The sequence below is a fragment of the Anolis sagrei genome, chromosome 3 (assembly GCF_037176765.1).
Source record: "Anolis sagrei isolate rAnoSag1 chromosome 3, rAnoSag1.mat, whole genome shotgun sequence".
NCBI lineage: Eukaryota > Metazoa > Chordata > Lepidosauria > Squamata > Dactyloidae > Anolis > Anolis sagrei.
The window spans coordinates 7970295-7985767 of record NC_090023.1 but is presented as its reverse complement, the minus strand read 5'-3'; the positions used below and the strand labels follow the sequence as shown (position 1 = coordinate 7985767).

The 15473-nt window shown below is 46.3% G+C and overlaps 1 protein-coding gene across 1 annotated transcript in view; it reads right to left on the bottom strand.

The window, feature by feature from the left end:
* The window catches only part of DGAT2 (diacylglycerol O-acyltransferase 2), a 69100-nt gene that overhangs the window by 19669 nt on the left and 33958 nt on the right, over window positions 1-15473 (bottom strand). The window contains exons 2-3 of the mRNA XM_060771251.2: window positions 11033-11152; window positions 4082-4189 (exon numbers count right to left, since the gene is read on the bottom strand). Of these exons, the coding sequence (XP_060627234.1) occupies window positions 4082-4189; window positions 11033-11152 (228 nt within the window). The remainder of the gene's footprint in view (window positions 1-4081; window positions 4190-11032; window positions 11153-15473) is intronic.

The window sequence follows — 15473 nt, the reverse complement described above, 5'->3', positions numbered from 1 at the left end:
CAGAAAAATGTTGCAGTGTAACCTCAAGAGGAATCAGAAACAGGGTTCAAAGAGACCCCCAAGAGGTCCCAGGGCCATCTACGAAAAGTGAAAATCCATGAAATAGGGACGGTATATATACACACACACACACACACATATATATGAGGGTTGAATGAAAAGTAATGCCTCCACCTTCGTTACTTGGATTTGGATGGGAATATTTTAAAAAATCAAATGCAGAAATAATCCTTAGAATTACCTACAAGAAGCACTGCCTGAACATCAAGCAAAAAGTGGTTGCTAGAAACAATATCATACGAAAGCTGACTGGCACAACCTGGGGATCACAACCAGACACAGTGAAGACATCTGCCCTTGCACTGTGCTACTCTGCTGCTGAGTATGCATGCCCAGTGTGGAACACATCTCACCACACTAAAACAGTGGATGTGGCTCTTAATGAGACATGTTGCATTATCACGGGGTGTCTGCGCCCTACACCACTGGAGAAATTACACTGCTTAGCCGGCATTGCACCACCTGATATCCGCCCGGAAGTAGCAGCCAATAGTGAAAGGACCAAGGCAGAGACATCTCCAGCTCATCCCCTGTTTGGGTATTAGCCAGCACGCCAACGCCTTAAATCAAGAAATAGTTTTCTAAGATCTACAGAGACACTCGCTGGAACACCTCAGCAAGCGAGAGTCCAAAAGTGGCAGGCTCAAACCCAGAGCTTCAATCAATGGCTGATACCAAATGAGTGACTCCCTCCTGGGCACACAGAAGACTGGGCGACTTGGAAGGACTGCGTTCTGGCACCACAAGATGCAGAGCCAACCTTCAGAAATGGGGCTACAAAGTGGAATCCTCGATATGCGAATGCGGAGAGGAGCAAACCACTGACCACCTGCTGCATTGCAACCTGAGCCCTGCCACATGCACAAGGGAGGACCTTCTTGCAGCAACACCAGAAGCACTCCAAGGGACCAGATACTGGTCAAAGGACATTTAACCAACTACCAAATTCACAAATGTTGTATTTTATCTGTTTGTTTGCTTTATTCTGTTAGAAATGTAATATAATTGACTGGTTAATCTGACACGACAAATAAATAAATAAAATAAATCCTTAAAATGTGCTCTTTAACGGTTCTGGCCCAACTTACCTGTCTGAATGTATCTCCCCTTACGAACCATCAAGGACTTTAAGAACGCTTGGGGAAGCCCTGCTCTCGGCCCCACCTTCATCACAAGTACGTTTGGCGGGGACGAGAGTAGGGGTGGCTCAACCCATTATGCAAAATAAGCATTTGCAGTAGCGTTGATTTTGCCCAAGGGCGCTCTTGGGGGAAAATAGACCATGAGATATGAGAGTTGTAGTTAGTGGGATGTATAGTTCACCTACAATCAATGAGCATTCTGAACTCCACCAATGATGGAATTGAACCAAATATGGCACACAGAACTCCCACAATGAACAGAAAATATATATCAGTGATTGGTTGGGGGAGGGGGCGCCAAAATACTGTTTGCTTACCATTGAAAATTACCTAGGGCCGCCTCTGGACGAGAGACAGGGTCTTCTCAGTGGTGGCCACTCAGCTATGGAACGCCCTCCCTAAGGAGATCAGATCTGCTCCCTCCCTCTTAACGTTTCGGAGGCAAGTTAAAACATGGCTGTTCAAGCCAACGTTTACAAATGCAGAGTAGCTAATATAGGAAATCGGATGATTTGACAATGGAACTGGACAATGCTTGAGAATAATGAGACGCTAATGATGTTGTTTTTATTGCTTTTGTGGTGTTTTATACTGTTTAATGTTTTAATCTATATTATGTTTTTATGTATACTGATTTGTTGGAAACCGCCTTGAGTCGCCGATTGGCTGAGAAAGGCGGTATACAAATACAGTAAATAAATAAATAAAATAAATAAACTACCACTATTCACTGTTCCACCACCAGACAATTGGATACATTTCTGCCAACCATGAACAAGTTTTCTGAAGCCATCACAGAAGAAGTCGACATTCTATTTCCGCAACCAGCATCAGCATCCTGGGTACCCATCGTGCACAGATCTTCCGATAGCCAAGCAAAGCAATAATGTGACCCATACGTTCTTGTGAAATGCCGATTATGCTTGAAATTTCTCTCTGAGTGATACGACGATCGTCCTGAATCAATCTGTCAACCTTTTGCTTGTGAAACTCGGTGGTTTGTCACTCAAGTCAGGTGCTCCCACCTCAACAACTTTAAACTTACTCACCCAACGATGCACAATACTTCCTTCGTTGTATTGTCGAAGGCTTTCATGGCTGGAATCACTGGGTTGTTGTAGGTTTTTTCGGGATGTATGGCCATGGTCTAGAGGCATTTTCTCCTGACATTTCGCCTGCACTTTGGCAAGCATCCTCAGAGGTAGTGAGGTCTGTTGGGACTAGGCAAAAAGATTTATATATCTGTGGCATGACCAGGGGACAATGGTCTGACTGTGCCTGGGGCAAACCTTTGTTGAGAGGTAATTATGCTAATCAAGGTGGTCAGTTGAAACATTCACACCTAGCTCCAGCAGACAAGAGTCCTTTGTCTCACCCTGGTCATGCCACAGATATATAAACTCTTTTTCCTAGTTCCAACAGACCTCACTACTTCTGAGAATGCTTGCCAAAGTGCAGGCGAAACGTCAGGAGAGAATGCCTCTAGACCATGGCCATACATCCCGAAAAAACCTACAACAACCCACTTCCTTCATTTCTACCCCGCCCTTCTCCCACAAGGGGACTCAGGGCGGCTTTACATAAGTGATGCTGTCAATATATACATTCAATTAAAAACAGTAAAACTTGATTAAAACATTATAAAAATCATCAAAAAATTCATTTAACAGTCAACTAATATGCCGCTAAAACCAAGATCCAGGCAAACAAATCCAATGTCGTAATGTTGTAATGTTCAAGTTTCCTTTCCAAGCTGCCATTGTCCTATGGTCAATGCCTCTAGTCGAATGCCTGGTCCCACAGCCAGGTCTTCAGTTGTCTTCTGAAGGACACGAGGGAGGTGGCCAGCCTGATGTCCTTAGGGAGGGAGTTCCACAGATGGGGGGCCATTGCTGAGAAGGCCCTGTCTCTCGTCCCCACCAACCGCGTTTGAGAGCAGGGCCTCTCCTGACGATCTTAAGCTGCGAGATGGTTCGTAGCAGGAGATACATTAGGACAGGTAAACTGGGCCAGAACTAAGTTCTTGTGGGTTTTTTGGGCTATATGGCCATGTTCTAGAGGCATTTCTCCTGACATTTCGCCTGCATCTATGGCAAGCATCCTCAGAGGTGCTTGCCATAGATGCAGGCAAAACGTCAGGAGAAATGCCTCTAGAACATAGCCATATAGCCCAAAAAAACCCACAAGAACTTAGTGATTCCAGCCATGAAAGCCTTCGACAATACATAGGCCAGAACTGTCTGGGCCAGAATACTCACATCAACACCATAAACAGCTTGCATTCTCTGATGAATCTCCTTTGGGGTGACACCTTCTGCTATCAAGAATTCAATGACTGCATGTTGCTTAAGTCGCATTGACTGACCGTTTGCGCAGGGTTCCATACTTTGCACTTTAACAACACAACCGTTCAATGCTAAAGTTTCCCGCCAAAATGGAACTGTAGAGGAGAGTCTACTGAACAAGCCAGTACCTGCCGCATACCAATACTGCCATCTGTTGAGGAGTTACGAAGGTGGAGGCATTACTTTTCATTCAACCCGCGTATATCGAGTTCCGAGAGTGAGGCAGAAGTGAGGAGAGATTTAAAGGCACCGCGTACCTTTTCCTTTTTTTGCTAGCTATCTCTACTTTGCAATCACTCTTGATTGGCTGCCTCTCTCCCAAGGGGGAGGATGAAATCCCCGTCCACACTCCATCGTTGCCAGGAGGTGGGATTAGATCGCTGCTCTGGGCAATGGCAACCATTCATAAACTGGGAGGCAAAAACCCGCGAAACAGTGAGTCCGCGAAAAGCGAACTGTGAAGTAGCGAGGGAACACTGCATAACCTGATATCCTCACAAGGTTGTGAATCAGGGTCTTTGTGCCCCATCTTACCCTTTTTGGGAGTGTTCCAGTCAAACACCAGCCACACCAGATAGACCGCCGCAATGACCCAGCAGTCTGTGCACAGGATGTACATGAGGATGACCGTGCAAGCCACACCTGGAGACGGAGAGAAAAGAAAGGGAAAGAAGACGAATTAACTCGTTTTGTTAAGAAGGGATTTGTTTGGGCATACAAATGCACACACAGAGGCACACACACGTATTATTTGCCTTTTGAACCTTGCTTTAAGGATTTCCCCCTCCACCCTGAGCTCAATCGGATTTCGTTGTTTACGGCTTAAGAGACATCACATCGGCCCCTAAGCCTGCCATGCAGCTCCGGCCAAGAAAAGCTCCCATGTTACTTGGAGCATCCTGATACAGAAGCAATCATAGAATCAAAGAGTTGGAATAGACCTCATGTGCCATCCAGTCCAACCCCATTCTGCCAAGAAGCAGGAATATTGCATTCAAATCACCCCTGACAGATGGCCACCCAGCCTCTGTTTAAAAGCTTCCAAAGAAGGAGCCTCCACCACACTCCGGGGCAGAGAGTTCCACTGCTGAACGGCTCTCACAGTCAGGAAGTTGTTCCTCATGTTCAGATGGAATCTCCTCTCTTGTAGTTTGAAGCCATTGTTTCGCGTCCTAGTCTCCAGGGAAGCAGTAAACAAGCTTGCTCCCTCCTCCCTGTGGCTTCCTCTCACATATTTATACATGGCTGTCACATCTCCTCTCAAACTTCTCTTCTTCAGACTAAACATGCCCAGCTCTTTAAGCCGCTCCTCATAGGGCTTGTTCTCCAGACCCTTGATCATTTTAGTCGCCCTCATCTGGACACATTCCAATCATAGTGCATCTATCCTGTAAAATGTAATGTGGTTCGATACCACTTTATCTGCCGTGGCTCAATGCTAGGGAATCCTAGGAGTTGTAGCTTTACATGGTCCACGGTTTTCTCTGCCAAAGAGTGGTGGGGCCTCAACAAAAAACACCCAGTACACCATAACATTGAGCCATAACCGTATTAATTTTATAGTGAGCTGTTAATAAACTTTCTCTCTTCTGGCTCAGGAAGCATATGCTTTGGTTCAAGGCCGTGTTTCTCAACCTTCATAATGCCGTGACCCCTTAGTACCAACCATAAAATTAGTTCCGTTGCTACTTTATAACCGTAATTTTGCTACTGTTATGAATCCTAATGTAAATATCGGATATGCAGGGTGTATTTTCTATGCTGATGATTGTGCCATCACCACTCAAGCAGGATGCTTTGAGATGGTTGAACAGAAGCTCTTTGAAGCTCTAGGTCACTGTTTCTCAACCTTCCTAATGCCGTGACCCCTTAGTAGAGTTCCTCATGTTGTGGTGACCCCCCAACCATAAAATTATTTCCGTTGCTACTTCATAACCGTAATTTTGCTACTGTTATGAATCCTAATGTAAATATCGGATATGCAGGGTGTATTTTCTGTGCTGATGATTGTGCCATCACCACTCAAGCAGGATGCTTTGAGATGGTTGAACAGAAGCTCTTCGAAGCTCTAAGTGCTCTTAACTGCCTATTACAGGAAAAGCCAGCGTATTCCTAATCCATCTAAGACACAGACATGTGCTTTTCATCTTCAGAATCATAGAATCATTGAATCCTAGAGTTGGAAGAGACCTCATGGGCCATCCAGTCCAACCCCATTCTACCAAGAAGCAGGAATATTACATTCAAATCACCCCTGACAGATGGCCATCCAGCCTCTGTTTAAAAACTTCCAAAGAAGGAGCCTCCATCACACTCTGGGGCAGAGAGTTCCACTGCTGAACAGCTCTCACAGTCAGGAAGTTCTTCCTCATGTTCAGGTGGAATCTCCTTTGTAGTTTGAAGCCATTGTTCCAATGCGTCCTAGTCTCCATGGAAGCAGTAAACAAGCTTGCTCCCTCCTCCCTGTGGCTTCCTTTCACATATTTATACATGGCTATCATATCTCCTCTCAGCCTTCTCTTCTTCAGGCTAAACATGTCCAGCTCCTTAAGCCGCTCCTCATAGGGCTTGTTCTCCAGACCCTTAATCATTTTAGTCGCTCTCCTCTGGACACATTCCAGCTTATCAATATCTCTCTTGAATTGTGGTGCCCAGAATTGGACACAATATTCCAGGTGTGGTCTAACCAAAGCAGAATAGAGCATGGGGAGCATGACTTCCCTGGACCTAGACACTATGCTCCTATTGATGCAGGCCAAAATCCCATTGGCTTTTTTTGCCGCCACATCACATTGTTGGCTCATGTTTAACTTGTTGTCCACGAAGACTCCAAGATGTTTTTCACGCATACAGCTCTTGAGCCAGGCATCGTCCCCCATTCTGTATCTTTGCATTTCGTTTTTCCTGCCAAAGTGGAGTATCTTGCATTTGTCACTGTCGAACTTCATTTTGTTAGTTTTGGCCCATCTCTCTAATCTGTCAAGATCGTTTTGAATCCTGCTCCTGTCCTCTGGAGTATTGGCTATCCCTCCCAATTTGGTGTCATCTGCAAACTTGATGATCATGCCTTCTAGCCCTTCATCTAAGTCATTAATAAAGATAAATACATTACAACTGTACCCTTGGTTGGCTTCTGATATGATAAGTATGCATTTCAAACCCAAACTCGGAATGGATGTTCCTCTGCTTTAGGTAGACCCATATTCATGAGATGAAGGCATCATAAAGCACACAAGCCAAGCAGGCCCTACACTGCAGAACTAATGCAAATCAACTTTAACTCAACAGTTCAGTACGAACTCTCCCTGTAATTCGAAATAGTCAAAGAGGGTAACAGCTTCACAGGAAAACATGACCATAACACACAAGCATGTGGACAATTTCAACAGAAAGGAGGAAACCATGAAAATGAGCAAAATCTGGTTAACAGTATTTAAAAACTTTAAAATTACAACAGCACAACAACAGAGAGAGAACAAACAAGGACACCTAATCACCTCTCAACAAAAGATTGCTCCAGGCACTGTCAGGCCATCAAATGCTAATCAAGGTGGTCAGTTGAAACATTCACACCTAGGTTGTTGCAGACTTTTTTCGGGCTATATGGCCATGGTCTAGAGGCATGCTCTCCTGACATTTCCACCTGCATCTATGGCAAGCATCTTCAGGGGTAGTGAGGTATGTTGGAACTAGGAAAATGGGTTTATATATCTGTGGAATGACCAAGGTGGGACAAAGGACTCTTGTTTGCTGGAGCTAGGTGTGAAGAGACCCACTCTACATCCTGGTGTGATTTGGAAGAAGATGGACCATGGGATTTACATATGGGAGTTGTAGTTCACCCACACCCACTGAACCCAGTCGACATTGGATCTAGACTAAACTTGGAGCACAAACAAACAATGCCTTTCTCAAATAACCCAGTCACTGCCAGCCCAACAAAATATGTCCTCTTTAGGCATTTTCTATGTCCTCCCAGATGGCTCTGTGGTATTCACGGTCCAAGTGTCCTTTATTTCAATAAGGGTTTACTATTCTTAGTTTTCAGATTCCATCTGAACATGAGGAAGAACTTCCTGACTGTGAGAGCCGTTCAGCAGTGGAACTCTCTGCCCCGGAGTGTGGTGGAGGCTCCTTCTTTGGAAGCTTTTAAGCAGAGGCTGGATGGCCATCTGTCAGGGGTGATTTGAATGCAATATTCCTGCTTCTTGGCAGAATGGGGTTGGACTGGACGGCCCAGGAGGTCTCTTCCAACTCTTTGATTCTATGATTCTAAGTCCCCAAGCTAGTATATAATATAAAAGGTTAGCTGATAGGGCTATGAAATTCTGGGAGTTGCAATTTGGCGAGGCACCAAATCTTTGGCCGAGAAGGGTAACCACCTTGCAAAACTACAACTCCCATGATCCCATAGCATTGAACCATGGCAGTTCAAGCGGTATCAAACTGCATTAATTATATCATAAAGGATCCATGTTCAAACCATTGCATAATTCCTAAATTACCAGGGCTAAAGTTTAGGAAGAGGTTCTGGTTGCCAGAATCCGTTCAGGTCCAAAAACTTGGCACACAGACCTCCCATGACAAACATCTTGATGTGCATAACCAAGAACCTAGCCATGCTCATCTAATTGTGCAAAGAGTGCTCCTTCCTGCAAAAAGTTTTGAAAAATCCTCTGTATTGATTAACGATTTCCCTTCTGCCTCCGGGAGGCACGTCCTTGGAGCCAGTGGGTGAAACACTTGAGCTGCTTTTCAATTGGATTAGAAACTGCCTCGTAAGCAGGTAGCACTAGATAGATAAATAGTGGGATGTTTTTGCAAATGCCAGGAGAGCAAACATGGTTGTTGCTGACCTAGTATGACAACCTGAGGTCACCCAGCGGTGTGCTTATCTGTAGTTGGGAGTTTCCTTTTCTGGAAGCTTTTAAACAGAGGCTGGATGGCCATCTGCCAGGAGGGCTTTGATGGTGCCTTCCTTTATGACAGAATGGGGTTGGACGGCATCAGGGGCGGCTCGTCTATTATGCGAAGTAAGCGGTCGCAGAACACTTTTTTTTTGCCAGGGGCGCAGAGGCGCCTCTGTAAATGCCCCTCGACTGCCACTTGAGGAGCGCCCCCTCAGCTCACAACAGCCCTAGCAGTCCGGGGGGAGCCTCGGCTTTCTTGCCTCGCTGCCGGCGATCCTCCTCCCAAAGGGGCCGGGCCCTTGAGCCTCGCCTCGCCTCGCCCCTCTCGTTCCTGCTCCACCCGGCCACAGGGTGCGCAAGCAGAGCCGGCGCTCAATCGTTCTCCGCGTTAGATCTCTTCCCCATGACCAGCTCCCTTTCCCAATCCCCCGGCACTCCACCCGCCTCCTCTCTTCTCCCCAATCCACAGGTGGGCCAAGAGGCGGAGCCGCCACGCCTGGCCCGCTTCGGGTCCAGAGGCGTATCTGAAGACCCCAGCGTGCACACCAAAAGTCGCCTCTTCTCCTGACTTTCTCTTCAGCCATTCGGACCAAGAGAGAGAGAGAGCCCCTCCGGCTGGAGGTATCTCCCACCTCCGCTCCCTCCTTTGTTTTTGCGCCTACCTTCAGGAAAGCTGCGCATCTCCACCTCTCTCTCTCTCTCTCTCTCTCTCTCTCTCTCTGTCCCAATGGTTGAGGAGAAAGTCAGGAGAAGAGGTGACTTTGGTGCACACGCCGGGGTCTTCAGGCATGCCTCCGGACCCAAAGCGGGCCAGGCAATGCGGCAAGTGTAGTTACTGAGATGTATAGTTCACCTACAATCAAAGAGCATTCTGAACTCCACCAATGATGGAATAGAACCAAATATGGCACACAGTACTCCCATGACAAACAGAAAATATATATCAATGATTGGTTGGGGGGGGCGCCAAAATAATGTTTGCTTACTGTTGAAAATTACCTAGGGCCGCCTCTGGACGGCATGGCCCTTGGGATCCTCCTCAAATGCTTCAGATTCTCTGATTCTAAATGTGCGTCCTACGGTTTGTCTGCCATCACTCTATTAATGCCGTCATCCTCCGTGTGCCATTTTTAGTGCAGAAAGTATTCTTGGTTTTCGGAGGAAAGTCTCCATAGCAACTAAAATGTTTTTTCAGAAAGCCTGTAGCAAAGCCAGCTATGTAAGATTGTCAAGATCCCATATCCCATTAAGCCACTTTCAATCTGTTCTGGTCATTGGGTTGTTGTAGGTTTTTTCGGGCTATAAGGCCATGTTCTAGAGGCATTCTCTCCTGATGTTTCGCCTGCATCTATGGCAAGCATCCTCAGAGGTAGTGAGGTCTCACTACCACTGAGGATGCTTATTTATTTATTTATTTACTTATTTACAGCTTTTATATTCCGCCCTTCTCACCCCGCAGGGGACTCAGGGCGGATTACAGTGTACACATATATGGCAAACATTCAATGCCAATTTTTGATATACAAACATATACAGACATAGACAGAGACTATTTAACTTTTTCTGGCCGCTGCGGAGCTGTCGCTTTCATCGTCCATCTGCGATGCTGACGAAGCACTTCTGCATTCCTCGCATGCTTCCCTGCTGGAATGCTTTGCTGGAGTCTTTTTTATGGCCTCGTAAATCAGTTAATTTAGCCTCCCCACATTTTAAGGTGGTCAAAGCCATGGTATTCCCTATAGTCACCTACAGATGTGAGAGCTGGACCTTAGGGAAGGCTGAGCGAAGGAAGATAGATGCTTTGGAACTGTGGTGTTGGAGGAAAGTTCTGAGAGTGCCTTGGACTGCGAGAAGATCCAACCAGTCCATCCTCCAGGAAATAAAGCCCAACTGCTCCCTGGAGGGAAGGAGACTAGAGACAAAGTTGAAGTCCTTTGGCCACATCATGAGGAGACAGCAAAGCCTAGAGAAGACAATTATGCTGGGGAAAGTGGAAGGCAAAAGGAAGAGGGGCCAACCAAGGGCAAGATGGATGGATGGCATCCTTGAAGTGACTGGACTGACCTTGAAGGAGCTGGGGGTGGTGACGGCTGACAGGGAGCTCTGGCGTGGGCTGGTCCATGAGGTCACGAAGAGTCGGAGACGACTGAACGAATGAACAACACCTTATTTTCCTACTTGACAGATGCAACTGTCTTTTGGGTTGCAAAGGTCGACAACAGGCTACACACAATTGGTTGGAAACCCACTCCAACCCGGGCTGGCTTCGAACTCATGACCTTTTTGGTCAGAGTGATCTTAATGCAGTTGACACTCAGCCAGCTGCGCCACAATCCCGGTGCTTGCCACAGATGCAGGTGAAACATCAGGAGAGAATGCCTCTAGAACATGGCCTATAGCCCGAAAAAACCTACAACAACACAATTTACTTTGCTGAAAGGAGATGCACATAATAGCACTGGAAGGGCAAAGTCCTCACATTGCCGAGTTTAAATGGGCAGCCCCTCGATGGCAAAAGTGGAGACACCTTAAACCAGTTCTAACTGCTACAGAGAACCCCAACTTTCTTCCTTACCCATGACGAGGAAGGACAGCACCCATTGCAGCACCGAGATCACCTGCAGTTGCTTCTCGACCTTGGACTTGGACAGCCAGGACAGATCCTGAAGAGCAGAAAGGATGCTAGACCCAGTGCCTAGAGAAAGAGAGAGGGAGAAGCCTGGGGTTATTATCTGGACCCATTCAGAAAGTGCTCCAGAATATCATAAAGACAGAGCAGCATACATTTGTATTGCCATCTTTCAACTTTCGATGTGCAGGAGTAAACACACAAACCGTAGACATATATTCCCTCTTCAGCCTTTGACATGGAGAATGCAAGCAGGACCTAGATAGGTCCAATGGTGTACATGCTTTTAACAATCTGAGCAGTGTAAGTCCATTTTAATATTGATTTTCTGTAGGTATTTAGCAGTTGTGGGGTTTTTATAATTATACAAGCTGCCTGGAGTCTCAATGTTGAGGAAACTAAGTAAATTGATGATGTGCAACTCCCATATCAGCAGGAGATACATTCCAAGACTTACTGCTATTGAAATAAATGACTCCTAATGGAAACATATCACAAAATTATGCTAGAGACCTAGAGTTTCCTAGAAAAAAACACCTTTCTAGGCATTTGCTAAGCCTTTTACTGTAGATATGAGTAAGTATCTGACTCTTCAGCTCATGTAAGACAACAGCAGCTTCCTACAAATTCAAAGACTTTCCAGAAAATCTATAATATGACCCCATATTAGAGCCCCCAGTGGGTTAAACCCCTGTGCCGGCAGGACTGAAGACCCACAAGTCGCAGGTTTGAATCTGGGGAGAGGTGGATGAGCTCCCTCTATCAGCTCCAGCTCCTCATGCGGGGACATGAGAGAAGCCTCCCACAAGAATGATAAAAACATCAATTCATCCGGGCGTCCCCTGGGCAACGTCCTTGCAGACGGCCAATTCTCTCACAGCAGAAGAGACTTGCAGTTTCTCAAGTCGCTCCTGACAAGACAACCCCCCCCCTCCCCCAATATTCTCAGGACAAATACCCCTAGTTCCATTTATCCAGGTCTGACAAAACAGGTCACATTTGGGCATTTTCTGAATCTAAGATTCCATGGCAAGTTTTGGATTGATGTTTTGGATCACATTGGAGAACTCAGTGGTGACTACAGAGTTGTCCTCTCCAGACATTTGCTAGGTCCTCCAAGACAACTCTGTGTCGTAAAAGTTGTTTGATCATTAGTTACTGTAACATTAGAAAATGTTGACCATTTACACTCCCTTGGCAGCCAACTCTCAACAAAAGTCAACAGTGAACATGAGGAAGAACTTCCTGACTGTGAGAGCCGTTCAGCAGTGGAACTCTCTGCCCCAGAGTGTGGTGGAGGCTCCTTCTTTGGAAGCTTTTAAACAGAAGCTGGATGGCCATCTGTCAGGGGTGATTTGAATGCAATATTCCTGCTTCGTGGCAGGGGGTTGGACTGGATGCCCATGAGGTCTCTTCCAACTCTTTGATTCTATGATTCTATGATACTGAAATACAACACTGCCTGAGCTCTGCAAGTACAGAATTTTTCTAAACGAAGCACAGAGTGTTTGAGGACTGGGACATCTGTAAGGATACCAAGGTGCTTGTTTATAAAGTCACTGTTCTTCCAATCCTGCTATATGCCTGTGGAACAATTCCATCAGCGCTGCCTCCAAAAAATCCTGCAAATCTCTTGGGAAGACAGGCGGACAAATGTCAGTGTGCTGGAAGAAGAAGCAAAGACCGCCAGCATTGAAGTGATGGTCCTCCGCCATCAACTTTGCTGGACCGGCCACATTGTCCAAATGCCCGACCACCGTCTCCCAAAGCAGTTGCTCTACTCTGAAATCAAGAATGGAAAACACAATGTTGGTGGGCAGGAAAAGAGATTTAAAGATGGGCTCAAAGCCAACCTTAAAAATTGTGGTGTAGACACCAAGAACTGGTAAGCCCTGGCCCTTGAGCATTCCAGCTGGAGGTCAGCTATCCTGTGGAATTTGAAGAGGCACGAATGGAGGGCGAAAGAGAGAAATGTGCCAAGAGTAAGGCGCATCGAGCCAACCCCGACCGGGACTGCCTTCCACCTGGAAACCGATACCCTCACTGCGGGAGAACATGTAGGTCAAGAATAGGGCTTCACAGCCACCTATGTATCCACCACCAGGACACTGAACTTGGAGGACAATCTTACTCGGACAATGAGGGATCACCTAAGTAAGTAAGTAAGTAAGTAAGTAAGTAAAGTAAGTAGACAAACAACAACAACAACAACAGTAACAATGCTACTAGAACCCAGGTATGCAAAGCCTCTGCTCCGGACACTGTGATTAACCTAGTTCAGAGGTCAAGTTTTGAACAACAGCAGCAGCAACAACAACAACAGCAACAGCAATCGTCTGGTCTACATCCATCTTCTAGGTAGAAGCAAGGAGGTAAGAATAAATGTCCCATTCCCCTCCTCCCTAAGTGATAGGGAAGAGTCCACTTATTTCACTTTGATTGGGGAACAACTTCTTAAGATCTTTTGATTTCCAAACAGCAAAAAATAAATGTCTATGCGTGCGTGCTAGAATGATAACCTGTAAGCAACTGTGGTCATTTCCTGATGATATCATCATTGGCCATCTCTTGCTCTCAGGTTTTGGTCCAAGTCAATTCTAATCTGGGACAATTCCGAACTCAAAGCCCCTCTCTAACCCAGAGCTGACTCTACAAAAGCCCCTGACCAAAAAAAGGAGCATCCATGTTGCACTGCAAGACCTGGCAACCCCAAGACAAACCCCACATATTATTTATTTATTTCGCGCAACCCCCAAGGGGGGACTCAGGGCGGCTTACAAAAGCCACAATTCGATGCCAACACAATAAGATAAAACATATATAAACAGCAATTATAAACAGTTAAAACAATCAATTATCCATCATAATCAATAAAACCAATCTAGTGCTCAGCGTTCGCCAGCTCAGAGTCCGTAAATTCACTCCACATTGTCAAATCCTATCAATTCTAGTCGTCATTGTCCTTTGTCTATCTGCCAGATTACCCAAAAGCTTGGTCCCATATCCATGTTTTTAATTTCCTTCTAAAAGAGAGAAGGGATGTCAATGACCTAATTTCCCCGGGGAGTGAATTCCACAGGTGAGGGGCTACCACAGAGAAGGCCCTGCTCCTCGTCCCCACCAACCTCACTTGTGAGAGAGGTGGGGCTGAGAGCAGGGCCTCCCCAGAAGATCTTAAACTCCGAGGCGGGACATAGAGGGAGATGCGTTCAGACAGATACGCTGGGCCGGAACCGTATAGGGTTTTGTAGGTCAAAACCAGTACTTTGAATTGTGCTCGGAACTGGATTGGCAGCCAGTGGAGCTGACATAATAGAGGGGTAGTATGCTCCCTGTATGACGCTCCGGTGAGCAATCTGGCTGCCGCCCGCTGGACTAACTGAAGTTTCCGAACAGTCTTCAAGCGCAACCCCAGAGTGCACTGCCGTAAGTGGCCAGATACTGGTCATAGGACATTTAACAGGCAAAAACCAAAGTTTGCAAAATCTGTGTGTTTTTTTTCTCAAGAAAAAGGAGAAAAAAACACACAGATTTTGCAAATTTGGTATTTGGTTAAATGTCCTTTGACCAGTATCTGGCCACTTGGAGTGCCTCTGGGGTTGCCGCAAGAAGGTCCTCCATTGTGAATGTGGGAGGGCTCAGGTTGCATTGCAGCAGGTTGTCAGTGGTTTGCTCTTCTCCGCACTCGCATGCTGTGGATTCCACTTTGTAGCCCCATTTCTGAAGGTTGGCTCTGCATCTCGTGGTGCCAGAGCGTAGTCTGTTCAGCACCTTCCAAGTCGCCCAGTCTTCTGAGTGCCCAGGAAGGGGGAGTCTCTCATTTGGTATCACTCATGGATTGAGGTGCTGGGTTTGGGCCTGCCACTTTTGGACTCTCGCTTGCTGGGGTGTTCCAGCGAGTGTCTCTGTAGATCTAAGAAAACTATGTCTTGATTTAAGCTGTTGACGTGCTGGCTGATACCCAAACAGGGGATGAGCTGGAGATGTCTCTGCCTTGGTCCTTTCACTATTGGCTGCTACTTCCCGGCGGATGTCAGGTGGTGCAATACCGGCTAAGCAGTGTAATTTCTCCAGTGGTTTGGGGCGCATTGCAGTAATCTATTCGGGATGTAACAAGAGTGTGGACCACTGTGGCCAGATCCGATTTCCCAAGGTATGGGCATAGACATGACTCCAGTTTCCTTGTGTTCATAAAAGAAACAGTCAAGCCACTTTGGACCAAAATGGGATCAAAACAGCAAGATTAATGATTTGCAAGTGTTCCAGGTGGGAGTGGTGAATTCACTCCAAAATCCCTCATCCGTGATGACCCATGAAAAAATCTCTGGGCACATCAGCAAAACATAAAAAGCCAACTTTTTCCTTTCTTAAGGTTACGAGAAGACAC